This window comes from Acanthochromis polyacanthus, chromosome 13, assembly GCF_021347895.1.
Source record: "Acanthochromis polyacanthus isolate Apoly-LR-REF ecotype Palm Island chromosome 13, KAUST_Apoly_ChrSc, whole genome shotgun sequence".
Lineage (NCBI taxonomy): Eukaryota > Metazoa > Chordata > Actinopteri > Pomacentridae > Acanthochromis > Acanthochromis polyacanthus.
The window spans coordinates 19,861,571-19,879,349 of NC_067125.1; the positions used below are offsets into that span (position 1 = coordinate 19,861,571).

Here is a 17,779-nt window from a genome sequence, read left to right on the forward strand (position 1 = left end):
AAGTGGAAAAAAATGAAAAAGCCTCAGGACTGCTTGTCTCACACTGCTTTGTACTTGCAATAAATGTTTTAAAACGTTATATATGTATGTTTGTGTGCATATATGTGTAGTGTGTTTCTATGAATGAATGTGTGTTGTGTATGTGTGAATCTGTGTTTGTATGAGTGAATCTATGCATATGTATCTGTGTGTTATTTAATGTATTTAATGCAACTAGATATATCTAAACTAAATTCTAACTAAATGTATACTCTCCCTAACTTCTCTCAAAATGACAAATGACAAATGCGCTAGCGTAATCTACTCCTCTCAAAAACCCACAATTTGAGGAGTGAATCAGACCCCTTTGCCTTTTAAGACCTGGACAGATTGAAATGTCCCACCCCTTCAAAGTTCGCGTGAAGCACCACGACACGCGATGTGACGTAACAAGGCCTCGTTCTCGATAGTCACGTGATTGTTGGCGTGCTGACGCAGGGATCGAAACACCGTCTCAGAACACTTTGGCTTCAAAAGCTCAGCACTGTGTTGAGCAAACTGGCTCGAGCGTAACATCACTACGGATTACTGCTCCACATGCGCACCGTGGTGGTGTTAATACTGGACATGGTGAGTGTTATTTTTGATTCCACTATAATAATGTGCTGTTCATTTTACTTGCATGCGGTTTTCATACGTAAGTCAAAGCAACGTAACTAACTGTGTGTCGATGTGCTCAAACTTCACGATGGTGATTAACTCGCGGGTAATGTTACGTTCGCTAATAGTTAGCGGCTAACGTCAAGTACACCAGAGGGCCGTACTATGAAGCCAGTTCAACATAGACGGGCTTTCTTTATGTAACTCTGCTCGATAAAACCTAAAGCTAACCTTAGTTAGAGTTAACGGTTAACACAAAGGTGGTTATCAGTTTTCTTTGTCAGGCGTTGTTCTTCAGATTCTGTGGGAGTTCACATGAAAGTGGCCGTTTAGCGCATATTGTGACACTTTTCAAGCACATAATGAACTGATGGTGTGCAGCTGCTTCAGTCAACAGGTTATTATAATGGAGAACAATGATGAATATAAAATATTTGATAGCATAAAGCTGCTACTGGAAAAGATGTAAGACAGGAATGCTGGTAGAAAACTGCATCCACTTATTTTTTAACTGACCGCTGTACAATAAATCTATTAAACTTTTTATATTTAAACATGACATTGTATTGAAGAGCATTTAGTCTGAAATTATCCCATAATGCAGGAGATGGCTTTAATTAGTGATGGATCAAAGTGAAATTTCTGTTACTAATTGAATATTCTCTGTAAAAAGTACCAATAGATAATCAGTGTTCTAATCAATGATTGGTTAACTACAGTACCTGCATGTAAATGGACCAAACATAAAAACATGTCTTTGTTTGCCAATCGTGAAGACCGATCTGAAGTTGTGGAGAAGAGCTCAGGGGAGTCATCTGAAGATGAAGCTCCAACTGCTCCACCAGGTATGTCTGTGCTTTTGATTGGTGTGCTAGATCACAATAACATTTCCCTTTTTTGTATTAACCCTTTAAGCGCCAAAGTCGCAATATTGCGACAAGCAACATTGCTGAACATAACAAGCCATAGCTTCAAATATAGTGCCTCATGTAGTTACTACTTTATACCAGGAGATGGCGGACATCTGGAACTTCAGTCTGAGCATCATTTGTGGCCGTGTTATCATTCAAAGCTTAGGAGTTTATAGACTTGAAAACCGAGGAGACGAGACTCGTAGTCGGAGCATAACAGAGCATAAGACAGCGCATTTTAGAGCGAGAAAACTCACCATACCGAGAGGTCTGGTCAACGCTGACAAAGTATTTTGTCAAACAATGGCTTACTCAGATTCTGAAGAGGAATATTCACCCTCTGATGAAGATGTTCAGTCATCCAGTGAGAGAGAAAGTGACGCTGCGTCTGTGCGTAACGGCAGCGGGTCAGTGCGCCATGACAGTCCACAAGCAGCATATACTGGAGCCGATGCTTTGCTTCACTGGGTCCGGGGTGGCAGGAGGGGTTGTGGTTATGGGGGTATTATTGTAGCAAAACTATTTGTCAATGCGAATTGGGAGTTGTCTGTCTGTATTTCAATCCATGTGTCCGAAGTGAGATTTGTCAAGTGAGATCAGGGAGCTAAAACCCATACATTTTTCAGTTACGAATCTCACTTACGGCAGAAGTGTAGCAAAAGTCACGTGAAAATAAAACAGCCAATTGTGAAACCGAACGACTCGTAATTGGTGAGTTGTCTGTATTTTCTGCTGATGTGTAGTGGGGTACATAAATTTTTCAACTACGAATGTCTTTGTACGCATTGACAACTCCTTTTACGCATAGACAACTCTTTGTACGCAAATGTTATTTCATGTAGAAATTTTAAATTTTCAGACGACTTTTGAAGATTCCGGTTAGCATTGACAAATCTCAGTTCACATAGACAAATTCTTTTACACATTGACAAATCTCACTTCGGACACATGGATTGAAATACAGACAGACAACTCCCGATTCGCATTGACAAATAGTTTTGCTACAATAATACCCCCATACGTGGTGGGTGTAGCAGGGGTGGCAGGAGGGGACGTGGTTGGTGTAGCAGGGGTCGTCAAAACACCGCTAATGGTGAGGGGGATAGGGGGGATGCAAAAAAACACAGAAATAGCAGCAGACACGGGAGAAAATGCACTGATAATAATGGTGGAGGCCGCAGTGGCATTCACGGCCCTGTCGTAAATGACGATGATGATGGCTGGGTTTGCTTGACAGATGAGGAAGAGTATCACAAGTGTATCAGACATTTTGATGAGCCTGTTGGGTATCGTGGAGACAGGGATCTGACAAATTCTGAGCCAAACAATGCCATCTTGATCGATAAACATCAATAAAGTTATGTAATCCATATGTCCGCCACCTGGTGACGTCATAATATGCAAATTAGATGAGCGAATTCACTTCCATCACAAACTTTGTGTCATATTGGTGATTTTTCTCATTTACGTACAGTTTGCCTTATCTCTTACCATTTTCAAGTTACAACCTTTTGAAAAAAAGACATCAAAACTGAATATTTTGAGAGAGTAATATGGGACACTTCCCGTCAAATTTTGACAGGTCCCAATCAGAAGCTGCCACGTCATAAGGGGCGGGACTAAGGCGGGACTAAGGCGGGACTTAGCGGGTCCCGTCCAATCAGAAGCTGCCACATCATAAGGCGGGCTATGATATGGGATCCAATGAGAGATGGCCACGTCATAGAGTCCCTCCCTCATCCGCCATATTTGTAGTTTTTATTTTTTCATAAAAGGAAATGACAAATTTAAAAATGCCGGAAAGGATAGTTTCAGAAATGACACAGGCATAATAATAAAGGGTCATCCAATGAGGTGTGAGGAGAAGGGCGAATGAGAACCAATGAGAAGAGGAGGTAGGGTCTTCTTTATATATAAATGGCACTCGGCCTTTCTGTAGGCCGCAAAGTGGAATAGAACTCACCATGGCTCAGAAAATGTTGGATGTCCGGGGGTACGCGGTTCCCCGGGCCGGTGGCAGCAAATCTCGGGCCCTGCCGCGTCCGGAGCCGGCGGTCATCAGCGAGACGCCCATCACCATCTTCCGCGAGACGCCCTCGATACTGTGGGCCCCTAGGAGATCCATGATGTACCTCCACCGGACCCAGCTGCCTCCGGCCGAGTCTCTGGAGGAGGAATGGCCTCTCAAGCCCTACGGAATGCTGGGCTCCTGGGGCTGGGTTTTCAAGTACAAGACGGAGGAGCTCTGCTTCTACCAGCTGGAGGAGGGAGAAATGCGGAGGCCTCTATCCGTCTCTGCCACGTTGACCTCCACCGACTGGAACGTGCTGAAGATGGTCATGCAGCAGCATCTCCGAGAGACTTCTCAGGAAAATACACCTGAGCCTGTACCCACTAAACGGGCAAAGTTGGAAAGCCTCCCCGCTAGTACAGAGGTGCTCCTGAAACGAGTGGTCTTCAGCGCGGTATGGTAATCCAAAGTTGTGGGGTCTGGCAGATGGTACTTCAGAACCACCCTCCGATCAATGGGGAAGAAGAAGCCCGCAGAGTTCTTTGTTTTGGAGAGTTACAACGCTGACTGTGGGGTATTTCATACTGTCCTGGTCTTACCGCTGGCTGCATGGCTTGAGTGGATGGAGAAGGCCGCAGAAAAGATAACCACGCTCTTTTCTAATTGCCGGAGTTGGAGGGATACTCTATCCGTCAAAAAAACTTTAACATTCTAAGATCACGCCCTCTACTTCACAGCCACGTCTCTTTTTCCGGTCATCGCTTCATCACCACCCACCCCTATGCCTTATAAAGATGGTCGGTTGAACCGACGATCACAGACCCTCTCAACCTGCCTACTGATCAACATGAGCCCGGTCAACCAGCAGCCCAAAAAACGCTTGACAACCACCGCTGTTCTGCCAGAGTGGTATCCGTGTCTCAGAAAGCTCTTTGGTTCTGCTGACTCGTCGCAGGAGGATTTGATGCAGTTTGACGGCTCTCCGGAACCCATCATGCCGACCCTCTTTGCGGACTGTTCTGAGCCGACTCCTCCCGGATTCCCGGCAGCAGAAGGCTCAGCAGAAGCCCCGGAAGCAGAAGTCCCAGCACCACCACCGCCATCGCCAGCCTCCCCAGAAGCAGCACCCCCAGAGGCAGCGGTGGAAGCAGCACCACCTTCACCAACACCAGAGGATGAGGTGGATGGTTGGGTGTCATCGATGCTCATCAGCAGCATCAAAACGGTTGTGTTTCATCTGCTGAACCTTATCCTCTGCAGTTACCGGCGCGAGCAGTGCTACTGCTGTCAGGTCGGCCATCCCAGTCAGAGACAGCACGAGTGTCTGGAGAAGTTGGACAATGATTACTTTCAGCTCCACTTTCACAGGCTGATGGGGAGGCTTTTCACCCCTCGTTTCATCCCGACCATTCAACATCTTCTGAACATCCACAGAATCTCAGCCGATGATGCCCGAGTTAAAGCTGTGGTGGAGACTCTGCTGTATGAGCTGAAAGCAACGAAAGAGTTCAGAGTTCCCATCAGTGAGATGTACGACGACCTGATTGGGGAGGATGTGGTGAAAATTGGGCAACTGCGGATGGTGACTGCATTCTGGAAGGGTAGCAGCTGTTGATCATGGGAAATGTGTGGACAACACCCGAGACGGCCGACTTGTGCTGGATAAATCTTTTGGATCAAGTGATTAAAAACAGACTTTCAACATGTACAGACACTATCACCGGTACCAGAAGCGTGGAAGTTAAAAGACTAGAAAACATTTTCAACATGGTGCGTACACCCTGGGAAATAATTGTACAAACCACTGCAAGAATTAATGGACCTGTGTCAGAAACTTTTAGAAAAATAATTCAAGATTGGACTATGGACTCTTTTCAAGTGAAATCTTCTCATTTATTCTCTTTGTACGCTTTGTTTATTGATGTGATATGTTACCGTTTGCAGACAACTTACCCTTGAATATCTTGTTGGAACTGAACGCATTACAATGTGACATGGAACGTGCTTTTGATGTGTCTCTGTTAGACCAAGCTTTAAAGATGATACAAGCCTGATCAGTTTGAAGTATTTTCTACTCTGTTGATGTATCCTTAAATATTTTCTGCTGTGTTGATGTATCCTGATAATTTGTTTTTTATTGTTTGTCAATAAAAAGAATGAGAAATAATGAATCTTTATTTTAAATGTGTGCATTTCCTGGTTCATTTCCAAAAACTTGAGAGAAACCCGCAAGCAATGTGTCTGGCAGACGCATCATGAAAAAGCTTTACAATCCACCCTCACACATGAACAAATGAAAGGTGTGAGAACATATGCCGGCTCTGCCTCCAATAATATATTTTATGTATCATACACATATCACTAATGTGGGGCAAATAAAGAATATCACTGTCAAAACAAGCAGACTCACCGAGCGGGTTCCGTGGGGAATGGCTAACAGGGGTTGACCCAGAACACAATAAAGACAGTTCATACAGTACATCTCTTTATTGTAGATACGTAGCCAATATTTGTTTCCAAGCATAGGCAAGCAACATTTGGACAATCCATTGGTAGCTAGTTCGCGGATGCTGCTATCCAAGGAAGGCTGTATATTGTGATGGTAATGCCAGTGCCCATAAAGACCCGTTCCAATATCTTGGCTACCTCAATCCACTCCAGTTGATCCAAGCCGCAGCCGGCTTGAGAGGGCAGCAAGAGAGGACAGACAATCAGCCATTATCACTGTTGATACTGTCATACCGGGGATACTACATCGTTCACATACCGAGGCATCGACAGCTTGTGTACTCCATTCCGTATACAATGTGACCTCATATCCTCAAGGCTGTGTAGTAGACTGGTATATGTGGGTTTATGAAAGGCTCTTTGTTTTGTAACCTGGAACAAGAGACATGTATATAGAGGTTTTGCTCGCACAATTCAACATAGCCACATAACAAGCATGACGGATTAAGGTGGGTGCAGTTGGCGCATACTAGATAGTAGATGAAACGGCCTTCTCTCAGTAGCACAGCACATTGACCGGGCGCCTTCCCTGTATGAGACACACATGGAGAGCTTCAACAACCCAAACTCTTGGAGGGGCAGGGGAGGTGAATTCTGCTTACCCTTCTTACTCACTCTGTTTCAGTAGCTCGGAAACACCTTTAAATTTCTGTTTAAACAGCACCGCTATGCCCGCTCCCATGCGACAGTCCGCACTAATACAGTGCGCCAGCACCTCATCGTTGGGACAGTCGAAGAGATTGCCGGTGACTTGTTTTAGCAGCTCTGGCTTCACTTGAGGACTACGTCTGTCAGCCATAAATGCAACTAAAATATTCCAGCTTACAAGTGGTTCACAGGCTTTCCTCTGACAGTACCAAGCTCCTCAACCCCGGATACTGAAGTGTAAATGAAGTCTTCAAAAAATCACCAAGAGAAGTCAGCATTCGAAGGGCAGCAGGATTTATTTGTCAACCAAAAAACAATAAATCCAGGAGTAATTCTTAGCAGTGATAACACAAGAAGAAGAATTGAAGATACTGAGCTGTGCACCATTTTTTATGCTGTGAGCGTCGGTCATTTTTCCATGCCTATAGGGCGTATGATAGGAGTGGCAGTTTTGACACGGTTAAACTTTTCTCAATCTGTTGTCAGATCATAACATCAGGTTATCATAGTTCACCCCTGGAACACTTTACAGAAGACATGTGCATTAAGTGATCATCAGGCCATCTTTTACAGAGAACATGTCCACACATGTTCAAACTTTTTGCTCCACATCTTACCCTCTTTATTTTGTGATAGATTTCATACATATTATACCATTATGTATTTTATACGTATGTTTCACATCTGGTTTTACTGTTATTAGACTGAAGAGTCTAATAGCATTTACCATAATAATAATATCATCTTTTACTTATAGCGCATCATGTCCAAAAATAATACACTACAATACCCCGAGAGGCTCTGTATGGTGGCAGGACATGTGCCGTGAGGTTTTGGTACGCTGGAAAAATTGGCCCGAGACATTTAACAGCTGGGTAGAAGGTGTTGAAAAACTTATTAAAAAAAATAAAAAAAACAGACTCCAAACCATCCCCTATCTGGAACCAGCAACATGGTTTCAGTTTCACCGAATGCCTCTCTACCTGTCTGTTTCATACATTTTTACTGAGTGCTTTTAAACATTTGTTCCTTCTTTTTGCTTAGCACAGTTTAAGGTGTGTTTCAAGAATGGTAACTACATGAATGTGTTGTTGCCCGATTGCAGGTTGGACTCTCAAGTCAAACTTGACATTTTCCTCCTCTGTTGTTTCAATGTATTTGATGGTGAGACGCAGTAGGCAAACGTGTAGATGTTATGTTGGTAAACACGCAATCTACACAGGCCTAAACACAGGAGGTAAAGCAAAAAAAACCCTCTATTGCCTGTTTTTGGTCAGCATCTAATCCTTCGAGAGTTAATTTGAATCTCTGTGACAATTTGGCATGCATTGTTGAACTTTTCTTTTCAGTTCTTGTTTGAAAGTGCATTTTATGTTACGATTGATTATCTTATGAGTCCTCTCCTCACAAGTTCCTCCCGATGCCATCTCCTGTGCTGTCACCTTCAGTATTCGGTGTGTGTTGTGTAGTGTGACTCTGATGAGTTGTAGCCCTCCCCATGTCTAAACTGACCTGCTGAATCCTGCTCTGCCCAGTACTCCCAAAGTCCCTGCTGTGCACTTAGCACAGATTCTGTTCAGTGGTGGCTAGCCCATCTTTTTTTGCCTTTTCTCACCAGAAGTTAGTAGCTCTCCAGAAATTAGAATTTCTTTTTATTCAAGTGAAATTGTTAAAGGGCACCGTGGTGTTTACTCAGACATAATGTCACGAGTGCACAAGTCCAGATTATAAAGGCAAGTTGTACATGGGATGAATGCTCAAGCGTCTTTCCAAATCCCATGTTCTGTCTTCATCTAGAACAAAAAAGATGAGGGATGGTGGTTCAAACTTGCTGTTCAGATGTTTAAAAGGCAAAAAAACAATACATGTAGGTTTGGGAACATATCTCAAGGTTCCACCAGGGTAGCCCCCTGCCTGTCCTCTGTTAGCTCTCACCATCCTGACTTCCCTCTTTTAGTACGCAAGCCTCGCTGAGTGTGCAGTGTAGCACCGGGTGCGCTCGACTTCTTAGTGGGCTGTGTGATTATGTAAAATGATCAGTCGTGGCATTTTCTGAAAGAACACTGGGAGATATTTGATACTTTTTGTACTGCTCATCTTTATGTGCATTACCAGTTTGTCGGACACTGAATGTTGTACAATACACGCAGCTTCATGTTTAAAGCAATCCTTAAAGGAAAAATCTTTTGCATTTTTGATTTCAAAACATGTCAATTTTTAAATGTATTAATGAAGATTGAACTTTACATCAGATGGAGTGTTTTGTTATTTTATTTTATTTATTTTTTTTTTTTACAAATATCCGTATGTTTAATTTACCTCTGTGTCACTGAACCATTAAACTTAGCATGTAGAGAATACGGCTTGCTTTGCGGGAAAAGTCCTGAATTTAATTTTAATCAAGACATTTTTTCTGCTGAAAAACAACCATCGTGGTAGAACCAGTGTTAAGCCATTTTACTTGGAAGAATTGCTATTTGTGCCAAAGATGTATTTAGAATGTTTTAAGACATCTTTGTCATCTGTCAGGCTGTATGCTATTGTAAAGTGTAAGACAGTCACATCAAATTTCTGAAACAAAGCTTTAAAGTTAAAAACATCTTGCTTGTTTGTTTTCATTCTTCTTTTCTGTCCTACATGATGCTGAAGATGTGGGACTAATCAGAGAACAGAAGAATGCACGGTGAAATTACACTAAGAGTGTACTAGGAATAGATTCACCTTAGTGATTGTAGTAGTATTTAAAGCAGACGTACAAATGCAGTATTTATTCCCTCTGTTAGAGTTGGAGCCGTGTAATGTTCATTCATTGTATTTTGTAATTTGCCTAATAACAGTAATTGTCACAATAGCCCTTTGCAGATGTTTGTGAAAGAGTAGCCTGTTATTTTTTTGTCCTATAGCCCACAGTTGATAACAGTTACATTTTCTAAAATGAGATTTTATGTTGGATCGATTGCATTTGACGGTTCTCTGTAGGCTTTTAAAGGAAGAAAACATAAGCTTTAGAAACTTTATATGTAAACCACCCCTGAATGTATAACTTAGTGTTTTCTCCATTTACCCTTCTAAGAATGAAGGAGCAGCAAATGTATTAATATGTAGAAAACTGTTAAACATAATATGCCTCAATATATTTACCCATATTTAAGACAAAGTTGTGTTGGCCTATACTTTAGAGGCAATTACTTTCTACGGTAGCTTCATGATCCGTACGGTTTTGTTCTTATGTTTATTAGTTGAAATACAGACAGCTGTCATTACTTTTTTTGTTTTTTGACAACACACTCTTGTTCAACATGTTCCCAGGTACATCTGTGATAACTTTCAAGTGATTTTACTGTTTTTATTTTTTTAAAAATCAGCCTTCATATTAATGCGTGTATTGGGGATGATATTAACCTGATTATTTGAAAATGCTACAGTAAAATCACTTGAAAGTTATCAAAGAGGTACCTGGGAACATGTTGAACAATAGTTTGTTGTCAAAAAACAAAAAATATTGACACCTGACTGTATTTCAACTAATAACCATATGAACAAAACCGTACGGATGTGCACATGAACGCACCATGAAGCTAATAATGCAAATAATGTAGACGCGCAATGTTTTTTAAAGCACGGATGGCATCTTTAATGCAGTTGGCACAAATGGAATATTAACCTTTCTTTGAATTATAAGGAAGGTTACACGGTGAAATGTAAATTTACAGCAGTTACATGAGCATATTCTGAGAAAATGCATAAATCTAGTTATCTCCTGGGCTGCTTCTAACTTTCAATGTGAGCAGATATCAGTTTATGAGGAAAACAAACATTTATCAAATTCTGAACATGTGATTCTATGAATACCAGGTTAGAAGTTAATTTCTATGCACATTTGTTTTAGGAATCTTCTGATTGATTTTCCATTTACGGGAATCACTACTGACACAATTAATGAGACGTCTTGCATCAAGGATCAGTGAGATTGCTGGTCAACCACATTTGGATCTGGACTATCTTCAGTATGTTGTAAATCAGGAGGTGTTTATTTGGACATCTGCATCAACTGTCCTTCACATACCTACAGATGTTGTGGAGTGTCTTCTGAGTCTTCAAAGAAAACTTACCACAGCCCTTTCTCCAGAGACACCCCTTGCACTTACTACAAAAGTGAACAGTGGAGGGGGGCGGCCCAGATTGCATGTTTCTGAAGACCTGCTCACCCATCTGATTGACATGCCCCTTCCGGTGTCGTGTATCGCACACCTGCTGGGAGTCAGTGAATCTACGATCTTCAGACGCATGCGTGAACTTGGGTTGTCAACAAGACCTTCTTACAGCAGCTTACACACGTGGACAAAATTGTTGGTACCCCTCAGTTAAAGAAGGAAAAACCCACAATTCTCACTGAAATCACTTGAAACTCACAAAAGTAACAATAAATAAAAATTTATTGAAAATTAAATAATCAAAAACAGCCATTACTTTTGAATTGTTGATTAACATAATTATTTAAAAAAACAAACTAATGAAACAGGCCTGGACAAAAATGATGGTACCTCTATAAAAGATTGAAAACTATTTGACCAGAGTGACATGATTAACTCAGGTGTGTCATTTAATTGACATCACAGGTGTTTCCAAACTCATAATCAGTCAGTCTGCCTATTTAAAGGGAGACAAGTAGTCACCCTGCTGTTTGGTGAAAAGGTGTGTACCACACTGAACATGGACAACAGAAAGCGAAGGAGAGAATTGTCCCAGGACATCCGAAAAAAAATTATAGACAAACATCTTAAAGGTAAAGGCTATAAGACCATCTCTAAACAGCTTGAAGTTCCTGTGACAACAGTGGCTCATATTATTCAGAAGTTCAAGACCCACGGGACAGTAGCCAACCTCCCTGGACGTGGCCGCAAGAGGAAAATTGATGACAAATTGAAGAGACGGATCGTTCGAATTGTATCCAAAGAGCCCAGAGCAACCTCCAAAGAAATTAAAGGTGAACTCCAAGGCCAAGGTACATCAGTGTCAGATCGCACCATTCGTCATTGTTTGAGCCAAAGTGGACTTCATGGGAGACGACCAAGGAGGACACCACTGCTGAAAAAAACTCATAAAAAAGCGAGACTGGAATTTGCAAAAATGCATGTTGACAAGCCACAAAGCTTCTGGGAGAATGTCCTTTGGACAGATGAGACCAAACTGGAGCTTTTTGGTAAGGCACATCAACTCTATGTTCATAGACTCAAAAACCAAGCATACGAAGAAAAGAACACTGTCCCTACGGTGAAACATGGAGGAGGCTCAGTAATGTTTTGGGGCTGCTTTGCTGCATCTGGCACAGGGTGTCTTGAAAGTGTGCAAGGTACGATGAAATCTGAAGACTATCAAGGCATTCTGGAGAGAAATGTGCTGCCTAGTGTCAGAAAGCTTGGTCTCAGTCGCAGGTCATGGGTCTTCCAACAGGACAACGATCCAAAACACACAGCCAAAAACACCCAAGAATGGCTGAGAGAAAAGCGTTGGACTATTCTAAAGTGGCCTTCTATGAGCCCAGATCTGAATCCCATTGAACATATGTGGAAGGAGCTGAAACATGCCATTTGGAGAAGACACCCATCAAACCTGAGACAACTGGAGCTGTTTGCTCATGAGGAGTGGGCCAAAATACCTGTTGACAGCTGCAGAACGCTCATTGACAAATACAGAAATCGTTTAATTGCAGTGATTGCCTCAAAAGGTTGTGCAACAAAATATTAAGTTATGGGTACCATCATTTTTGTCCAGCCCTATTTCATTAGTTTGTTTTTTTAAATAATTATGTTAATCAACAATTCAAAAGTGATGGCTGATTTTGATTATTTAATTTTCAATAAATTTTTATTTATTGTTACTTTTGTGAGTTTCAAGTGATTTCAGTGAGAATTGTGGGTTTTTCCTTCTTTAACTGAGGGGTACCAACAATTTTGTCCACGTGTGTATCTGACACTGAGCTTGACAATGCTGTGTTGTCAGTAAAAAACAGACTACCAAATGCGGGATACAGAATGGTAAAAGGTTGCCTGGAAGCAGATGGACACAGAGTTCAGTGGGATCGTATCAAAGAGTCGATGCACAGAGTTGACGCCGCTGGAGTTCTGGAAAGAATGATGCAGCTTGGCTGCATTGTCAGAAGGACATACTGTGTAAAGCATCCTTTGTCTTTAGTGCATGTTGACAAAAAATCACAAGCTCATAAGGTAACTTAATTTTTTTGTAAAGTGAATATAACTGCAGCTTTAATTGAAAATAAATAGATAAAGTTATGATGAACATTTTTCTTTCCAGGTACAACATTATCATATTTGGGGCAATAGATGGATTCTCCAGGAAGGTGTGTCAGTGTTTACTGAGATAACTTGTAGGTTATTATTTATGGTATTATTTTGGACATGAGGTGTTATTGTATGTGTGTGTTGCAGATCATGTACCTGGAGCCAGCAACAAATAACCGATCCAGCACAGGTCTTCAGTTTTTCTGAAGGCAGTGGAAAACCATGGTTGGCCTTCAAGGTAGTTACTGGTGCTGCTTTGTAATGTTTATCACACACACACACTTGTACCATGAGTGTTCTAATGGAAACTTTCCCCCCACACTATGCAGGGTCAGGGGTGATGAAGGAGTCGAAAATGTGGCGATAGCTGAAACCATGTTCAGCGTGAAAGGGACTGGAAGAGGCAGCTTCATCGCTGGAAAAAGTGTACACAATCAAAGGTTATCATAATTTAAATCAATGGCTTGAAACAGTTTTTTCAGACATCTCAGATGGAAAGAATACCAAATCAGGCATGAACTAACAAAACTGCAGGAACAGTAAAGACATCCTAATTAGCCATATCAGCTATTTGTGTGAAATAGAAAAGGGAGGAGATATAAATAACAGCGACTATAGTGTCTTGCAATAAGTAGTGATCTGATAATATAGGATAGGAAAAATAAGTCTACAATTAGAAGTTTGCTGTTCCCCTGTTAATTTGATATTACACAATTCACAAAAAGTTCGGGATATTTGGCTTACGGATGAAAATTCAGAATGCACCTAAAATGGACTTCAACCTTTACAGGTTAACTTAATTTGACCTTCTCTAAACTTTTGAATGCACACATCCAACTGTTCAATGTTTCAGTACTTATGTAGCATCAACTTTTTACATTTTCCATAAAGTCAAATATCCCTAACTTTTTGTGAATGGTGTATATTATGGGTACATTTTGTCTGCGTTTTAGAATTGAGCGTCTGTGGCGAGACGTCTGGACCAGTGTGACCCATCTTTATTATGACGTGCTTCACAGCCTTGAGGAAGATGGCCTCCTGGACTTGTCTGACACTGTACATATGTTTTGTGTACATCATGTGTTCCTCCCTCGGCTGGCAGATGCTCTTCACACCTTTACTGAAGGGTGGGACAATCATCCTTTGAAGTCTGAAGGTGGACTCACACCTAACCAGCTTTGGGTTCTGGGACACATGCAGAACCCTGCTGCTGGAGGTGAAGAGGACTTGCAGGTTTGTGACATCTACATGGCTGTTAATTGAAGTCTTTTTTTTTTTTACATTTAAATTAAGTTGTGTTTTGTGTGTGTAAACTTAATGACAGAACCTGGAGTTGTTTGGAACGGACTGGGAGACGTTTGGTGGTGTCACTGAAGAACCCTTTGGAGTTCAAGTCCCAGAAAATGAGTGTCCTCTGTCTCCAGCTGCTATGGAAGCTGTGAAATCCATCATTAATCCTCTTGCACAATCTGGATCTTTTGGGAGAGACTTGTATATATCCATGGTTCAGTGCACTGAAAGTCTGACTAACATGTCACAGTAATCTAGTATATTATAAAACTGTGACAAATTGCTGTATCCCACATTGTTGGCAAACAAAAAATGCATCTGCATTTGTTTCAGAATGTGACAGACATGATTATTTCACACATGCCGTCTCTTTGCCTTTTGTAGTGTGTAATGTCTGCACAGTTGTTCCCCTGGAGTATGATTAAATGTTTTGTGTAACTAATACACCTGGTGACTACATTTACAGTAATAAGGGATTTGACATTGTCAACAGAGGCAGTCTACAGGTCCTTTAAGTCTTACAAAAAATAGGCCTTAAAAACGGTCAAGTTTAAATTAGAGATGAAATTCCAATGTGAATTCATTGATAGTAAAAAAAAAAAAGTGAAACTGTAAAAATCTTGGTAAAAATGACCTGAAGAGGGTCTCAAAGTATCACTGATACCTGTTGACATCTTCCAATTACAATTTTTACTTACAACTTTAAAGAGTATATATGTTAATGGTTTACTGGTTTCACTGTGATGGCAAATGACTGAAAGGGCCCCAAAGCACTGTTTTAAAATTTATTAGAGATTAGATAACACATTAATTATCTTGACAACAGAACCAGCTGCTGAACAAAGCTGTTGCTTTGAAAAGCATTTTTAAATGCTATGTTTACAACTTATTCAATTAAAGACTAAATACAGTAAAACTAAAAACAAAACATTTGATATCAAAATTTGACCATGGATGTGATTTGGTTCTAACAGCTAAATACGTCACACTCTGTCAAAGGACTGCCCATGGGTTACAGCAGTTTTCATTAGGTTTTGGAATTCATTGAACATTGTCAGGTGAGCAACTGGAAATGTTATTGTGCGACTACATGCACTTACAGTTGGAAAGCAAATTGTATGATTTTCCTCACAATCATGGTTGAATTTCACACATATGATGAAGTCCTTCTTCTCACTTGGCAGAAGGGGCTTATGGGCTTGTCCTGTCAACCACTGCATGATTCTGCCAACAGTCAGATGTTGTGGAACCTCACTTTCCTCATCAGTCCAGCCATCTTGTTCTTACATAAAAGATTAATGTTAGTGTGAACAGGAAAAAAAAAACAGTAACTGTTTATGGGCTTAAACATACCACAATCTTCAGTTTTTTTGTAGGAAGTCTGTAGAAAGTTCATGATGTTCACTTCTCTCCTGAATTTCACAGAGCCCTTCTCACTGAAATCAGGCTGGCACTTCTCCAGGATGAAAGCTCCATCCACCTACAAAAACAAAGCACAAAAGATACAGATTTACAACTCAGAATTTCTTGCAGTAAACAAAATTTAACAGGGATGACCCAACGATGACCAAAGTATATACCTTATCATCTTCCCCTGGTACAAATAGTGGCAGACAAAGGTCTGGGTGTGCCTCCAAAACCTTCAGTAGGTCATAGAGCTGCAGGCCTTTTCTCAGCTGGTCAAGCATGGGGATGTCTCTCATGGTCGAGTGCAGAACAATAGCCCTGAAACACAAAAGGTTTCTGAGTAACACTCCAGACAGTTTTGTAAAATAAATTAATACATTAAGAAAATTAGTGCACATGCACACATTTTATGTAGTTGAAGAAAATTCTTTAACAAAAAAATCAGAATTGATCTTAAAAGGTGTACTGAAGTCAGTGTTTGTATAACCATCACTACACACCTGACAGTGTATATATATATATATATATATATATATATATTATGGCATGCCGTTTAGGAAATTATATATATAATGAAAGTCGATATATATATTATGAAACTTGATATATATATAATGAAACTTGATATATATATAATGAAAGTCGATATATATATAATGAAACTTGATAAATATATAATGAAAGTCGATATATATATAATGAAACTTGATATATATATAATGAAACTTGATATATATATAATGAAAGTCGATATATATATTATGAAACTTGATATATATATAATGAAACTTGATATATATATAATGAAAGTCGATATATATATAATGAAACTTGATAAATATATAATGAAAGTCGATATATATATAATGAAAATTGATATATATATATATATATATATTTTTTTTTTTTTTTTTTTTTTGTAATTTTTTATTATGAAACCGTGTGACAAACAATAACAACAACAGTGATGTAGACAGTGAAGATACAATGAATGGAAATATTTAAAATAAAAAAAAAAGATAGAAGTAGACAAATTCAAACAAACAGATCCAGCACAGAAAACAAACAAACAAACAAAACAAAACAAAACAAAAACAAAAAACCTGCATTTGTCGATAAGTGGCAATTGTGTTTCAGTGATTCGATGTAAGTTAAATGACCACGAGTAATAATGTAGACTGGCGGGGACTTGATATGTGAGGAGGGAGAAGGGAACAAGAAAAAGCTAAAACAAAAAATAATAATAATTTTAAAAAAATAGAAAAAATTAAAAAAACAAATAAAGATAAAGAATAAAAATTGACGAACAGGCAGTGAGGAGTGAGGGGCGATGCACATCCTATAATATAATTTTAAAAATAATGCTATGATATAACACTAAGAAGAATAAAATAATAATAAGATATCAACCATAATAATAGTAATAGTGATAACATCAACGGTGAATATAATACAATAAGGTCTAGTGAAGAGATAAACTGATAGTATATAATTTATTTAAATATACTATTAATAATAATATATAACAATAATATATATGTTGTAATAAAAAACAACGACCGAGCAATGAGTGGTGGGCGAGGGGGTAAATCAGGGAACCAGGGGGCAAGCAAATGACACCGCGCACCAGCCCGCGGTGGCACGCTCGGGCCCCTAACAAGAACAAGTGGGGCAGGGAGGCGAGTGAGAGCCCACCCCCTCAACGTTTCCCCATTCTGCCAGTTTCACCTCCCTGGGGAGAAAGTTTGTTGTCTGAGAAAGGCTACAATTATTTATTTAATTTTATTATTATTATTATTATTTTTAAATATTTTTTTCCAATTATTTATTTATTTATTTATATATATTTTTTAATAATAACAATTATTATTATTATTTTTTTTAAAAAAAATAATTTCATTCCCTTTAGGGATGGGTGGGGGCGTGAGCCACCCCCCCCGCCCCCCATCCAACCAGTCCCACCAAGGACACCGACATACCAACCAGGGGGGGCCGGGCGCACTGCCACCGCCCGCGAAACCCCAGCCCCCCAGTCCACCCCCCACACACGTACCCCCATGCTC

General features: G+C 40.1%; 2 protein-coding genes across 3 annotated transcripts in view; both read right to left on the reverse strand.

Annotated features, from left to right (window-relative positions):
- LOC110972401 (melatonin receptor type 1B-B-like) overlaps nucleotides 1–17,779 on the reverse strand; it is a 174,346-nt gene that overhangs the window by 13,753 nt on the left and 142,814 nt on the right. The gene's annotated exons all lie outside the window — the stretch shown is intronic.
- On the reverse strand, nucleotides 6,118–6,751 carry LOC127536873 (ADP-ribose glycohydrolase OARD1-like). The gene is made up of 4 exons (XM_051958252.1): nucleotides 6,685–6,751; nucleotides 6,540–6,598; nucleotides 6,329–6,441; nucleotides 6,118–6,244 (listed from the first exon to the last, which is right to left on the reverse strand). Exons 1-4 carry the CDS (start codon nucleotides 6,749–6,751, stop codon nucleotides 6,118–6,120), a joined length of 366 nt encoding a protein of 121 aa, XP_051814212.1.